General features: G+C 19.9%; 5 protein-coding genes across 5 annotated transcripts in view; 4 read left to right on the top strand and 1 right to left on the bottom strand.

Annotated features, from left to right (window-relative positions):
- The window catches only part of PRSY57_1356300 (hypothetical protein), a gene marked incomplete at both ends in the record, with an annotated part of 2350 nt that extends 572 nt beyond the window's left edge, over positions 1-1778 (top strand). Inside the window, one exon of the mRNA XM_012909485.2 lies at positions 1-1778. Within this exon, the coding sequence (XP_012764939.2) occupies positions 1-1778 (1778 nt within the window).
- A 1444-nt stretch (positions 1779-3222) lies between these two features.
- Positions 3223-5946, top strand: PRSY57_1356400 (DNA helicase, putative; the record flags this gene model as incomplete). The annotated part of the gene is made up of 1 exon (XM_012909486.2): positions 3223-5946. The coding sequence occupies one exon, from the start codon at positions 3223-3225 to the stop codon at positions 5944-5946; it is 2724 nt and encodes a 907-aa protein (XP_012764940.2).
- A 620-nt stretch (positions 5947-6566) lies between these two features.
- Positions 6567-7395, top strand: PRSY57_1356500 (hypothetical protein; the record flags this gene model as incomplete). Its single annotated transcript, XM_012909487.1, has 4 exons — positions 6567-6745; positions 6922-6975; positions 7103-7167; positions 7334-7395. The coding sequence occupies 4 exons, from the start codon at positions 6567-6569 to the stop codon at positions 7393-7395; spliced, it is 360 nt and encodes a 119-aa protein (XP_012764941.1).
- A 525-nt stretch (positions 7396-7920) lies between these two features.
- PRSY57_1356600 (U3 snoRNA-associated small subunit rRNA processing protein, putative) lies at positions 7921-11906 on the bottom strand (the record flags this gene model as incomplete). The annotated part of the gene is made up of 4 exons (XM_012909488.2): positions 7921-8079; positions 8211-8300; positions 8400-8476; positions 8567-11906. The coding sequence occupies 4 exons, from the start codon at positions 11904-11906 to the stop codon at positions 7921-7923; spliced, it is 3666 nt and encodes a 1221-aa protein (XP_012764942.2).
- A 1667-nt stretch (positions 11907-13573) lies between these two features.
- PRSY57_1356700 (TCP-1/cpn60 chaperonin family, putative) lies at positions 13574-15820 on the top strand (the record flags this gene model as incomplete). The annotated part of the gene is made up of 3 exons (XM_012909489.2): positions 13574-13589; positions 14045-14175; positions 14378-15820. The coding sequence occupies 3 exons, from the start codon at positions 13574-13576 to the stop codon at positions 15818-15820; spliced, it is 1590 nt and encodes a 529-aa protein (XP_012764943.1).
- Between the last annotated feature and the right edge of the window lie 139 nt (positions 15821-15959).

Raw genomic sequence — 15959 nt, forward strand, 5'->3', positions numbered from 1 at the left:
CACCAAACCAAATTGATACTAATTTAGATAAGAATAAAAGTAATGATAAATTTCTAAAAAAGAATAAAAAAAAAAAATATGTCCTAAGTGATAGTAGTTATATATCAGATGATGTTACTCTGAATGAAAAAAAAAATAATTCAAAGGAGGAAGTAGACTTAACTTTAGCTAGTATATCAAAGAAAGAACAAATAGATATTCTAGATATAGATGAAAAAGAATATAAATCAAGTTGCAAAAGTAATGATATACATAAAAGTCATAACTATGATAAGTTTGATGATATTGATAAGAATAGTAAAACTATTAATGTTAATGAGGATAAAGGAGAAGAATATGCAGAGAAGGAGGAATTTGATCCGGAGGATGAATATGAAGAAGATGATTTATATGAAGAAGAAGTTTATTATAATGAAGAAGATGATTTATCTGAACAAGAAGATGATTATAATGAAGAAGAAGATGATTATAATGAAGAAGATGATGATTATAATGAAGAAGATGATGATTATTATGATGATACGGGAGAATATATGGAAGATTTTGTTGTAGAGGATGATATATTTTATGATGAAGATAATATAAAAAAAAGATTCAGAAATAAGAAAAAATCAAATCATCCACTTAAATCTGATGAAAATGTAAAAGTAAAATTAATTGAAAAAATTAATGATGGATTTATGAATAATCTTATTAAAGGAGAAATGTTAAAGGTATACGAATTTATAAAGAATGAAGAAAAGTTTAGTAATTATGAATTCTTAAAAATGATTTGTAAAATAAATAAAAAGAAATCTCAAAATTATTATGAACAGTGTATACAAAAAATTGAAAATAAAATATTATCAAAAAGAGATCAATTTGAATCACACCCATTTCAAAATAATTTTAAAAATATTTTAAAAAATTATGCAAACATATTAATATTCTATTTAGAACATAATAAAATGTATTGTTGTTGTTGTAATAGAAAATTAAGTTATGCTTGTCCAGTTTTTTTTATCAAACCATTTTACAATTCAACAGATTTGTGGAATAATAATTTTTATAATTTCATGAAAGTAAATAATTTCGAATGGTTAGGATATATTTATTTCAGTGGAACAAGTAGAAGTTCTCTTGAAATTTTAAGTGACTATAAACTTGATGAAAACAAGATGAAAAAGATAAAAGAATCTAACAAATTATTTATAAAAAACCAAAATGAAAAAAGAAAGAAAACATTATTAGGAAGTAATAGTTCTAATGTAAATACATGTACAATAATGAACAGTGAAGAGTATATATTTAATCATCTAAAAGAATTTGAAGAAATGAATGGATATAGATATATTGGAAGTATAGATGATAAGCGTTTAAAAAAGAGAAAAAGAAGCTTTAAATATAATTATGATTTCCATTCAAAAGGAGGGGAAATATATAATGAGAGTTCATTAAATTTGGTAATGAAAGATATTTGTGATAAATTTTGTTATTCATCAGAGAATTATATAGAAAAGGATATTTTAGTATTACAATTGGGTTCTTATTGTGTTTCCACTGTATACTATTGGCACGTGTTTCATCATTATAAATTTTTTTTTGTGAAATATATTTATATGAAATTATTTGACGTATATAGCAAAAATAAAGATATATTTAAAGAACCTTTAATTTTAGCATATATCCTATCCAAAAAATTACATAAGCAGTTATATAGAGATTTTAAAATACTAATGAACATAGATATTTCACAAATTCAAAATAAATTAAATGAATGTGATTTATTTATAAAATGAAATTAAGAAACTTTTATTATTCTACATCAGCAAAATTAAGTCACATTGAAACAAAAAAATAAGAAAAGGAAAATTTATCAAGGCAAATTTTGTATACTTAATTTTTTTTGGTTCAATTATAAATATAAATATATATATATATATATATATATATATATATTTATTTATTTATACATTCATTTATTTATATTTTATTTATTTATTTTAATAATATTATAATATTTTTGATTAATTAAAAAATGGGATACACATATTGATAAAAATTTTTTCCCTATATAATTTTTTTTTACGTGAATTAATTATATGTAATATATATATATATATATATATATATATATATATATATTTACACACATTCATATAAATTCATAAATTCATTTTCCTATGGATTTTATTTCTATGTTATCTTTTTTTAAAAATCTAGGAGAATTTAAAAATATATGCATGATTCAAATGTATAAATTATATATATATATATATATATATATATATTGCATATATATCTTTGCAGTTTTATTCATAATTTTTTCTTTAGTTTATGTAATTTATTATTGCTTTGACATTTCTTATAATTTGGAAGTTATAATATTATTATAACAATTTTGATTTTTGGGTGATATACATAATTTTTTATAAAAAATAAAAAATACATAAATTAGAAGAAAAATAGAAAAAAAAAATCAGAATTATTATATTTTAAAAAAGAGATTAATTAATTATAATGATAAAAATATTTTTTAAATATCCATATTAAAAAATAATCACTTTTAACTCGGTTTTAAAAATTAAGGTATAAAAAAATACCCAAATTATTGTATGAAAATTTGTATATAAAAATGAATATTAAAATAAATTGTATTATAAATATATATGTTAAATATTTCATATAAAAATAAATAAATAAATATACATATATATTTATAATATATATATTATATCATGAAAAATTATGATTTTTATTTAGCTATAAATCATTTATTTATAACATTTTTATAATAATATTATAATGTGGATGTCTTTTACATAACAAAATAATATTGTCATCAAGTATTGAGTGCATTAACAAAATAAAATATAAATATAAAATGAATTTATAAATAAATAGATAAATATATATGTATATAATATATATATTATAATATACAAAAAAGGGTATTTTATTTTCTATGATTTTTTTATTGAAAAATAGGATTTAATTAAATATGTATGAATAAACACTATATACTCATTATATTTGTATATAAAAATAAAAATTAAAGTATATATAAATATATATATATATATATATATATATTATAATATACATAAAAATATAATTATATATATTTTTTCTTTTCTTATTTTTTATTATCCACATAAAAAAAAGAAAAAATATATAATATATACATATTATTATTATTATTATTATTATCCCCCTTAAATTAAAAAAAAAAAATATGATAATATGGAGGTATTTAATTTCGGTAAATATAATGGAAAGACATTCGAAGAAGTTTTTGAAAAGCACAAATCCTATGTTACTTGGGTGAAAAGTTTGGAGAGTCCATCAGGCTCATTATTGGACTTTAAAAATTATGTTTTACAAAAGGAAGGCAAAAAAAATAGCAGTAACATAGCAAATAATAACCCTTATAATAATGAAAAGAACTCAAATAATAATTATAGCAATAATAATATGTATGAAAATAATGTTAGAAGTCCTAATACATATAACGAACAATATACAAATAATAATAAAATGAAAGAAAATTATGATAGGAATCCTAATATGAATAATAATGAAATATGTACAAATAATAATAGAATAAGCGAAAATAATGTTAAGAGTCCACATTATTATAATAATGAAAAAAATATAAATAATTATTCACATGAATATAATAGAAGTAAAATTGCGAACAAACATAATTATTCTGAAAATAGAAATTCATACAACAATTTTGAAAAAAGCAGTGTTGATACTTATTACACAAATGAAGAGAAAAAAAAGTTCCATAATATGAATAGTAGTGAATATAGAAATTATGAAGAAAAAGTAATGAGTGATATAAATAATGCATATAACCAACAAGAAGAAAAAAAAGAATTTGATATTATTGTTGCTTTTGAAATATTTAGTGATGATAGTTTTAAAATTGTTCAAAAAGATAATAATAATAAAAAATTTGTAAGCTTTAGAAATTTTATTTCAAAAGATCTTTTTAAAATAATATCAGAATTAAATCCTACATTAAAGAAAATTAATAATTATTCTTGCATAACATTTGAAGCAGACAAATATGAATACGTTTTAAATAATTTAAAAGAAAAATGTACTATTTTAGGTGGTGTGCATACCATACCAAATTTTTTATTAAAATGTTTCAAAAATTATACAAAATTTTCAGAACCACAAAGAATATCCGAAATTACTGCAAACATTTTGACTAATACTATGTGTTCATATACCAAACAACATTATGATAAATTAGATCATTTTCTAGGTGAAAAATTAAGTGTTGAATTAAGAAATTTTCAAAGAGAAGGTGTATTTTTTGGATTAAAAAAAAATGGAAGAGTGTTAATAGGTGATGAAATGGGTCTAGGTAAAACATTACAAGCTTTAGCATTAATGGCTTTTTATAAAGATGATTGGCCATTCATTGTTGTTTGTCCATCTTCTATTAGATTTCAATGGAAAGATCAAGCCTTGAGATGGTTATCACATTTAATACGAGAAGAACATATATGTGTTGTTAAGAATGGAAAAACCGATATTCCTTCTAATACCAAAATGATTATAATATCATATGAATTAATAACAAAAAATGATAAATATCAAGATAAATATAAAAGTATTATTTGTGATGAATCACATTATTTAAAAAATTCTCTTTCCAAAAGAACAAAAGTTATAACTCCAATTATAAAAAATGCAAAAAGATGTGTTTTGCTATCTGGAACTCCTGCATTAAACAAACCTTCTGAATTATACGAACAAATATCTAGTATCATGCCCAATTTTTTTAACTATCATGAATTTTGTGATAGATATTGTTTTAAAGATAAAAATTTATATACCAAAAAAATTGAATATGTGGGATGTAAACATACAGAAGAATTACACTTATTCTTAACTAATACTATAATGATTAGAAGATTAAAAAAAGATGTTCTAAAAGAACTTCCAGATAAATTAAGATCTAAAATACCTGTAGAAATACCACAAAAAGAGTTATCAGAAATATTAAACTACTATAAGAAATTAGAAAGCAAAAAAAATATTAACTTTCATGATATTGATAATATACATCTATCTAATTGGAGTAATTCCAAATCAGAAGATGGAGATGATGAAAATTTATCCATTTCTCATTTATTTAAAATAACAGGTTATGCCAAAGTCAAAGCTATTAAAGAATATATATCTTATTTAATCGATGCAGATATTAAATTTTTATTATTTTGTCATCATAAGTTAGTAATGGATGAAGTTGAAACATTTTTGAAGGAACAAAAATGTAGTTACATACGTGTAGACGGTTTAACACCTATGGAAAAAAGAGAAATTTATATTAAAAATTTCCAGAACGATGATAATGTTAAAATCGCTCTGTTATCTATAACTGCATGTGGTATGGGTTTAAACTTAACTGCTGCGAATACAGTAGTATTTGGAGAACTCTTCTGGGTACCTGGTCAAATTATACAAGCAGAAGACCGTGCACACAGAATTGGAACAGCTCATGATGTAGTTAACATTCATTACTTGATTGCACAAAATACTATTGATGAGATAGTCTGGAAAATTATTAACAGAAAATGGAATACATTGACAACTGCACTAAATGGTATAGAAGATTCATTAAATGTAAAAGAAGTTAATAAATTCGATAAGTTCATGGTAGATTTAACTAATGACACAAATAAATCATATCCCACTTCATTAGTTACTACACCAAAAGTTCGTAGAAAATCATCTGAGCATGGTACTTTTCACAATAGCTCTCCAAAAAAGAAAAATAGAGATATAAGGGATTTTTTTCCAGCTAATAAATGTAATGAATCTGTAGAAAAATCTTTGAATAACAACATTAATAAGAGATCATATCACGATAGCCCAATGGAAGATTCTCCTAATAAAACCTTAAAATTTTTAAGTAAAAAATACAAAACCGAGATAAATTAAAGCTTACAATAAAGTTCCACATATATGATAATATATATGTGTATACATCTTTTAAGGTATAAAAACTTTCTAAGCATCAAAAAAAAAAAAAAATATATATTACAAGAAATTTATAAAGTAAATTATGAAATGGAAAAAAAAAATATATATTATATTATATTATATTATATTATTTTATTTTTATTTCACATCTAATTTTAATATATATTTTGTTTTTGTTATTTTAAGAGGAATTTAAAAAAAAAAAAAAAAAAAAAAAAGAATTACAAATTACTTGACATTTTAAAAAATAAATACCTCTATTTGATTTTATTTTATTTCTATTTATGATTATACACCTAAAATTTTTATTTTTTCTTTATTTTATTTTATTTTATTTTTTTTGTGTAAAATATGCTGATATATATATATATATATATATATATATATATATATGATATAATATAATAAAAAATGTTTTATACATTCTTAATATTATGTATATATAAAAAAATACATTTAAAAATAATTTTATGAATAATTTTTAATTTATAAAAAATTTTTTTTTTTTTTATACGCATTTTAATTTTTGAATTTATATTAATTATATTTAATATTGTTCTTTTTGCCTTTTTAATATAATGCCAAAATTTAACTTTTTTCCCCATGTCAATTTTCTGGCATACATAAAAAAAATTAGTATAAGGTATAATCCGTGTGGAACATATAATGATAATTGTAGAAAATTGATTCATCTTATTGAAAATAAACAAAAAAAAGACAAATTCCTTAATCTGGATTACAAATTAGAGTTAATTGAGTTAGAAAATGAAAAGTCCATTGAAATATAAAAAAAAATATATAATTATATATATATATATATATATATATATATTTATGTCATAAAGATTTTTATATTATATATAATTGTTATAAATACTATATATATATATATATATGTAATCTTTTTTATCTCTTTTCTATTTACCAATTCAGTTATAATGATGAACCATTAATTGAAATTGAAATGCAAAATTCCAAAATTTTCAAGTAGCCAATTTTTTTTTTTTTTTTTTTTTTTTTTATTTTAATTACACACATTTTTATGGTTAGCTAATTACATATTATTCTGTATAGATAGGAGATATTTAATTTACTACAATTATTTATTTTATAGGTTTAATCCAGAGAATTATGATTTGATGGAAATACAACGAGTAATTGACAACGAACAACAGCAACGTAAGGAAAAAAAAAAAAGAAAAAAATATATACATATATATATATATATATATATATATATACTAATAGAATATATGAGTGTTGCAAATATATAATTGCTCTTGTAAATATAAATCCATATTAATAAAATAAAATACTTATATGTTGTTTTGTTTTTTTTCATTAGTACATCATAGTTTCATGAAGAATAATTTATTAGAAAACAATGAAGACTCCTTTAGGCTTTAAATATATGAAAAAGCGTTTATATATTTTTATATATAATTTTTTTCCCTTTTGTTGACCAATGAAAACATATCTCATTTTTTTGTTTTTTAGTTTTAAAATAGTATATCATCAAATTCTTCTTTAATAGGTGTCTTCATATGTACATAAATTCAAGTATATTAAATGATTTATATATATTGTTACATATGTTCATCATAGCACACATATATAAATTACAACATTTATAGATATTTGGGTTTGCATAATTTTATATATTTCAATACCTTAATTCATAATTGATAATTTTATAATATTTCCTTTAATTTATGTTTCTTTTTTTGTTTACATATGAACTAAACAAAAACAAATGCAAAATTAAAAAGTAATGGATATATAAATATAAAGTTCTTAAAAAAATATTATATGTTTACTACCAAAAATAAAAAAAAAAGAAAGAAAGAAAGAATATTTATTCACAGTGAAATAAATATTAACATATATATATATATATAAACATAATTAAATGGTAACTAATGTTTCTTTGAATTATTCTAATTGTATATTTGTTAAAAATTTAATAAAAAAAATTATATTTTCAAATAAAAAGTTGATGTTAGACCAACATCCTTGAATTTCATGAAGTAATACCTTTGTAGTATTCTTTAATTTCTTTTCTTTGGATTTCATAATTTTTTTACCATGTGCCTACAAATGGAAAAAAAAATTATTAAAATTTGATTTCTTATATTTTTACATATATATATATATATATATATATAAATGTATATATTTTTAAAGTGTTATAATTTCTTTTTTCTGCATATTTTTTTTTTTACCTTTAAAAATATAAATAAATATGCCTGGATTAAATCAACATTATCATTTGTCTTAACATGGTAAATGAAAAAATTCATCATATTTTCCAACTACAAAAAGAAATAAATACATATATTTGTATATATATATATATAATGTTTGTATAATTCTACTATAATGCATATATAATTAATAAATAAATGACTAACCTCTTCTTTTGTACTTAAGCACAATATATTATAATGTATCCCGGAAGGAGATAGACTTTTGAAGTATTTCAAAACCTCTGAAAGAAAAAAAATTTTAATAATAACATAAAATTGTATATATATTCATATTTATTTATTTTATTTTATTTTTATAATTTTAAATTTACTTATATAGGATTCTTCATTTTTGGACAGTATTTCTTGCAATTTTGATGATGGTATTTGAATTTTACTATTCTTTCCTATGTGCTTACTTTTTACAATTTCTTTACTTTCAACATTACTCTCTTGATTTTCTTGTTGTTCATCTTTCTGTTGGGATTCTTGTTCACTTGTTTTATTTTCCAAATTATTTGTGACATTCTGCAAGAATTGTTCTTCTTTATCATCTTTATATTCAATATTTTTATCCAATTTTGTGGTAAGGAAAAATGGAATTTCATCATTTCTTTTAACATTTTCTTCTACCTTACACTTGTCCTTTATTTTATCAAGGAAAATAAGGTATGCAATTTTTGATATATTAAAACCTGATAAGGTTATTAAATTTTTATTAATTTGGTTTTCACTTGAAGTATACGTTTCCATTATATTTACATAATCATTTTTTTCATTTTCATTTATTGGTTCGTCATGTTTTGATAATTTTTCATTAATATTATTGTTAAGGTTATCTTCACTTTGTTGATTCATATTAATTAAATCTTTTATATTCATTATATTGTAACTTTTTTCATCTTCAGTATCGGAGAATACTTCTATTGGTATAGCATGAAAAGATTTATAATCACTAACATAATAATTATATTTATTAAATAAATTTTTGTTAGTAAAACTATATACAAAATTATAACAATTTTTGTGTGCTGTATATAAATAAATATCATCATATACCATGGACGTAACCGAATTTTTAAATAATAAATAATCTACAAATGTATTTGAAATAATATCATATATCAATAATGTATTATTTTGTAATGCAAAGAAAATTAACCTATTATCTTTACTAAAAATTATATTAGTTACGAGAAATGCAAAATGGAATTTTCTTGTAATACATTTTTGTTCAATGTCTAAAATTAAGGTATGATTATTTGAGAGGCAAACAGCAGTAAGTATATTATAATGATAAAATGAGACAATATGAATATCCTCTACTGAATTAGTATATTCATTTTTTATATTATAAACATAAATTAAATCGCTTGTATATATATTCCATACTCTTAAACATGTATCTTCCTTAGAACTGGAAGCAGATACAAAATAATTAATTCCATATAAATATAATTTTAATATATTACCATTTATATGAGCTTTAGATGAAATTGAATATTTATTTAATTTATATTCATTTCTATATGTTGTAGATTGTATATTAAAAGAATGAATTTCTCCATCATTATATCCAACAATACCTATATGTCCGCATGATGATATTAATACAGAGGTTGCATATTTTTGCTTTTTTAAATGAAGCATTTGATAAGTTTCATATTCATTATATATTTTATATTCTTCATTTTCTAAATCAGAATTATTATCTTCTTCTACATTTTCTTCATTTTTTAAAAATGGTTCATTATTCACCTTTTCTTTATTTTGTCTTTTATTTGAATATGAATTAGGTAATATTAAATATTCATTAGATATTGTTTTTTTATAAGATGATGCTAAATATATACGATCTGAATTTTCAAAACAAATTAAAATATTATTCCAGTCATAATGTCTATTTATATTAATATCAAAATCTATTATGGTAGTATTTAAAATATTAAGTTTTTTATTAAATGAGAAATCCTTATTTTGTTCAGGATTATGAGGACTTATAATAAATAAATTACCTTCTTTTGTATTCTCCATATTTGCTGAGACAATTAATTTATGATTTTCATCATCTAAATATTTGATATTATTAACTATTCCAATACAACTATTTCTAGTTTTTATAATATCTAATGTAAAATTATTTTTATTTATATTCAATAAATGAATTTTATTATCATATCCGCATGTATATATATATCCTTGACCTGATACCAATATAGTTTTTACATAATCATGTACATCCCTCCTTATAAAATATTGATTATTTTTCAAATTAATCATAAGTAGTTTGCCATTTTCTGTTCCTATTAATATAATATAATTCATTTCATCATCGAATTGATATGTATAAAAACTAACACAACTAACAAAGTCATCATTCATATGTATATTTTTGGTATATACAATTTGATCTTTTTCAATATCTAGTATATATAATTCATTGGATGATGTAATAATACAAAGTTCTTCATTTTTTAATGTTGGCGATATTATTTTAATATATTTTTCTTCATTTAGGCATAAAATATTTATTGCTTTATATTCATAAATTATTTTTTCCTTATTAATATTATATAAATATATTTTATTTTCGTTGGTAGTTATAATAACTTTATTTTTATAACCTTCTGGATGAATAACACTTTTAATTTCAACATTCGATGCATTATCAAATAAATTGATTGATTTATAAAAATAATCACTTTTTTTCGGCATATTTTCTTGAATATTGTTTTTTTTATGATTATTTTTAACATTACTTTTGTTATTACTAGGATCATTTTTATTACTATCAAGATTTCTATCATTATCATTTGTATAATTATTCTTATTTATAGAATTAGGGTTCCCCTTAGTATTATTATCCTTTTTAACATGTTTCTCATCGTTATTCTCTTCATTATCGGATAATTCGCTATTCGTGTCACTTTGAGTAAAATCATTTCTATCATTATTATCATTCCATATAATTATTTCCTTTGCACTGTATGTTAATAAATAATCCAAAGTAATTAATATATTAATAATATTATATTTATGATGATCAGAAAAAACTTTCTTATTTCCATTATCATTTATTTTATATACCTGTCTGTTAAATATTACATAGACGAAATTGTTTGTACTATATAAGTTTTTTATATCTTCTAAAAAATATTCTGAAAGAAATGCTTTCCTTAATTTGTGAGGATCATATACACAAAATGAATTTTTTACGCTAGTAATAATAAATGGTTGAATACCTTTCATAGATAAACACATTATACCATTGTGTACAATTATACCTGTAGTTCCATTGGCTATTAATAAATTACTTTCTTTGGATGGAATAATGTTTTTATAGTTTTTCTCAGTATATATATTTTCATCTTGATGTTCTTCTTTTATATTTCCATTATTTACACGATTATCACGATTATTATTTATATATTCATCCTCTATACTTTTATTTTTTTTTTCGTATATATTTTGATCACTTTTTATTTTTTTATTAAATTCAGTAATTTTATATTTATTCAATATCTGCTTGGATTTTTCTTTATAGTCTTGTACATTTTCTATTATATCTAAATTGTTATTTTTTCCCTTATTGTATTCTTTAATATTATTTTCATCAGTACAAAACACTTCACTAAGTTTTAGTGACATCGAAATATTTTTCTCTACACCCATATTTCTTCTTTTATTTTATTTTATTTTATTTTATTATATTTTTTTTTTCTTTCTTTTTTTTGTTCGTGCTATTAATGTATTAATAATTAGTTTGATAATTTTACACTTTTATTTTGATTGATACTACAAATAATATTTCAACAGAATTTCAAAGGAGTAAAAAAAAATAAAAAAACGGAAGGAAAAATCTACCACTTTATATAATATATATATATATATATATGTTTAATGGATTCGTATATATCTTCACAAAAACATTTTTGTTAATTTTTATTATCAAACAATGAAATAAATAATAAAACACAAAAATAAATATATCTACATATAAGCTTAATTATTTATGTGAAAATAAAAAAATAATAAAATTATTAAAAAATTAAAATAAATTCACAAATAGATACTTTTATTTTTTATTGTATATTATATTGTGAATTTCCCTTAGTAAATATTATATAATATAATATTTCTCTGAAATATTTTCCCAAATTTTTTTTTAAAAATTTGTCACAATATATATTTATATATATAATATGTTTTACATTAATAAAAAAAATAAAATGAATAGTCCTTAAAATTTTAATTATATATATGTATATATATATATTTTATTATTTAGAAATTCTGTGTTTTGGTATATTTCTTTCTCATTTTAATGAAAAATAAATAAATATAAATATTTACATATTATATTTTCACATTTATGAAGAAAAAAAAAAAAAACCAAACAAAAATGGATTATATAAAAACAACATAAGAAAGGTATATATTTTATGCTATATATATATATTATAATACATAAATATATTGTGATATGTTATAATATTTAATTTAATAAGTATATATTTATTCTACATTATTTTTGTTTTTCTATTTTTTAATAATATTTTTTTCATTTTATATATGTTGTTGCTTTTATAAAATATTATAATTTTCAAAATATTTCACAATAATTCGCCAAAAAAAAAAAAAAAAAAAAAAAAAAAAGCATATATTTTAACAAAAATATACTTAATATATTTAAAATTTTTCAACATATAGTTGATTTGTGGGATAAGGAAAAAATTGTATTACTGAATATGTAAAAAGTATATATATAATTTATAGATATATATTATTATATATGATATAATTAATATATATATGTATTATTATTTTATATTATTGATATAAATAAATTAATATAATTTATTATAATACGATTACCTATATAATATATATATATATATATATATATATATATATAACATATGTATATTTATATATATTATTATAATATTATTAAACACTTTAAAATGTGGTGGATTTAGGAAGATACATTAATTCTTAAATAATTTTTATTTTATAAATATTTTCTTCATATGTTATTTATTTATTTATAAATAAATAAATATATATATATATTTATATTTTTCTTTGTTAAATTTCGAGATGAACAAAAAAAGGGATAATAATAAATTATATAGCAACGAAATTATTTATTTTCTTTCTTTTTCATAATTTTTATGTTTTAGAAAAAAAATCTATATTAATTTAGTCTTTATATATATATATATATATATATAATTCAATTACCTTTTTCTTTATATTTATAATTGTTCCCTTTTTTTTTTTTTTTTTTGATAAATATTTGTACAAAAATATAAACCATATTCTATATTGTGTTGAAAATGGCAGAAGTAGCAAGTAAGAATAATATGATAACATATTTTCATAAAATTATTATAATATATAAAAGAAGAAATATATATATGTATATATGAAATAACATGTTGATTTAAAAAAAAATTAAAAAATACGATTAATTATTTTATTTTTTTTATAAAATTTTATAAAAATATATGTATATGTATATCAATATATAGAGGAAAATCTGTTAGTATGTATATAATATTTGTACTACTATTTTATATAGCATATAATTATATATTAATACATGTGTTTAATATGGGTGAAAAATATATTCGTGAAATATTTACACAACATTATGTATTTATGTTATATATATTTTTTTTTATATTCTACTATATAAAAATATAAGTTTTCTTATTATTCCCATATATATAATGTAATATAACTATATGTTGTTTTATTGTATTATAATATATAATATATATATGTATATTTTTATGGTTGTTTAGAGAATAAAAACACAGAAAAATTAAATAGAAATGAAAAGCAAAACGATGTGAGGCTAACAAATATATTAGCAGCAAAGGCCGTTGCTGATGTCACAAGAACGAGCTTAGGGCCTAAGGGGATGGATAAGATGGTACAAATAATTATATATATATATATATATATATATATATATATATATATATATATGCATGTTTGTGTGTGAATAATTTGTTTATTTATAAAAATAATATATCAATTGAAATATGAATATATAATTTATATGGTGCTATATATATATTTATATATATATTTTTTTTTTTTTTGTTATAATTTATTTTGAATTTTTGGTATAGATTGAAGATGGTAAAGGGGGCGTTATTATAACTAATGATGGAGCTACAATTTTAAAAGAAATGGCTGTAGCCCACCCAACAGCGAAAATGATTGTTGAGCTGAGTAAAGCTCAAGATGTAGAGGCAGGTGACGGCACTACATCCGTTGTAGTAATGTGTGGTTCGTTTTTAAATGTATGCAAATCATTATTAGATAAAAATATACATTGTCAGAAAATATCTGAAAGTTTTTTTGAAGCTTCATTAAAAAGTGAAGAAATATTAAGAGAAATGTCTATACCTATAGATTTAAATGATAAAAATATGTTAATTCAAAATGCAATAACATCATTAAATTCAAAGGTTGTATCTTATAATTCATCTTTATTGGCACCAATTGCTGTTGATGTCATATTAAAAATTACAGACATTAACAAAGATACAAATGTGGACTTAAATAATGTACGAATTGTAAAAAAATTAGGAGGTACTATTGAAGATACCGAAATTGTAGATGGATTAATTTTTACAGGAAATAAAATAAGTAAAAAAGCCCAAGGTCTAAAGAATTTAACTCAAGCAAAAATTGGATTAATTCAATTTTGCTTATCATTGCCTAAAACAGATATGGACAATACGGTTGTAGTAAAAGATTATAATAGTATGGATAGATTATTAAGAGAAGAACGTTTAATTATTGGTAAAATGATAAAAAAAATAGCTAGCACAGGATGTAATTTATTAATAATACAAAAAAGTATATTACGTGATGCTGTAAATGATTTAGCATTGGACTTTTTAGCAAAAGCTAAAATTATGGTTATAAAAGATATAGATAGAGAAGATATTGAATTTATATCCAAAACATGTAATTGTATTCCAGTAGCTAGCTTGGATTATTTTACATCCGATAAACTGGGATATGCTGAAAATGTCACAACTGAATCAGTAGGATATGGAGAAATAGTAAAAATAACAGGAGTAGAGTCAAAAAACACTATATCAGTTTTATTACGAGCTTCAAATAATTTAATGTTAGATGAAGCAGAAAGATCATTACATGATGCATTATGTGTAGTACGAAGTTTGATTAAGGAAAAAGCTGTATTACCAGGTGGTGCAGCACCTGAAATGGAATTATCTCAAAAGTTGTATCAATGGGCTAATACATTAAAGGGATCAAAGCAAATATGTGTAAAAGCATTTTCTGATGCCTTAGAATTAATTCCTTATACATTAGCAGAAAACGCAGGTTTATCACCACTTCATATTGTTACAGAATTGAGAAATAAACATGCAGAAGGTCATAAATATCATGGTATTAATATCAGAACTGGTACCATTTCTAATATGATTGATGAAAATGTCATACAACCTTTATTAGTTACATCAACAGCAATTAAATTGGCAACCGAAACAGTTATGATGATTCTTAAAATTGATGACACAGTTATTTGTAGATAAACAAAAATAATAATCAAATAAATAAATGAAAACATATATATAAAATAAATGATATATATATATATATATATATATGTATATATGACCACTTTTTTACATACATATGGACAAAAAAAAAAAAAAAAAAAAAAAAAAAAAA

Source organism: Plasmodium reichenowi, chromosome 13 (assembly GCF_001601855.1).
Source record: "Plasmodium reichenowi strain SY57 chromosome 13, whole genome shotgun sequence".
Taxonomy (NCBI): Eukaryota; Apicomplexa; class Aconoidasida; order Haemosporida; family Plasmodiidae; genus Plasmodium; species Plasmodium reichenowi.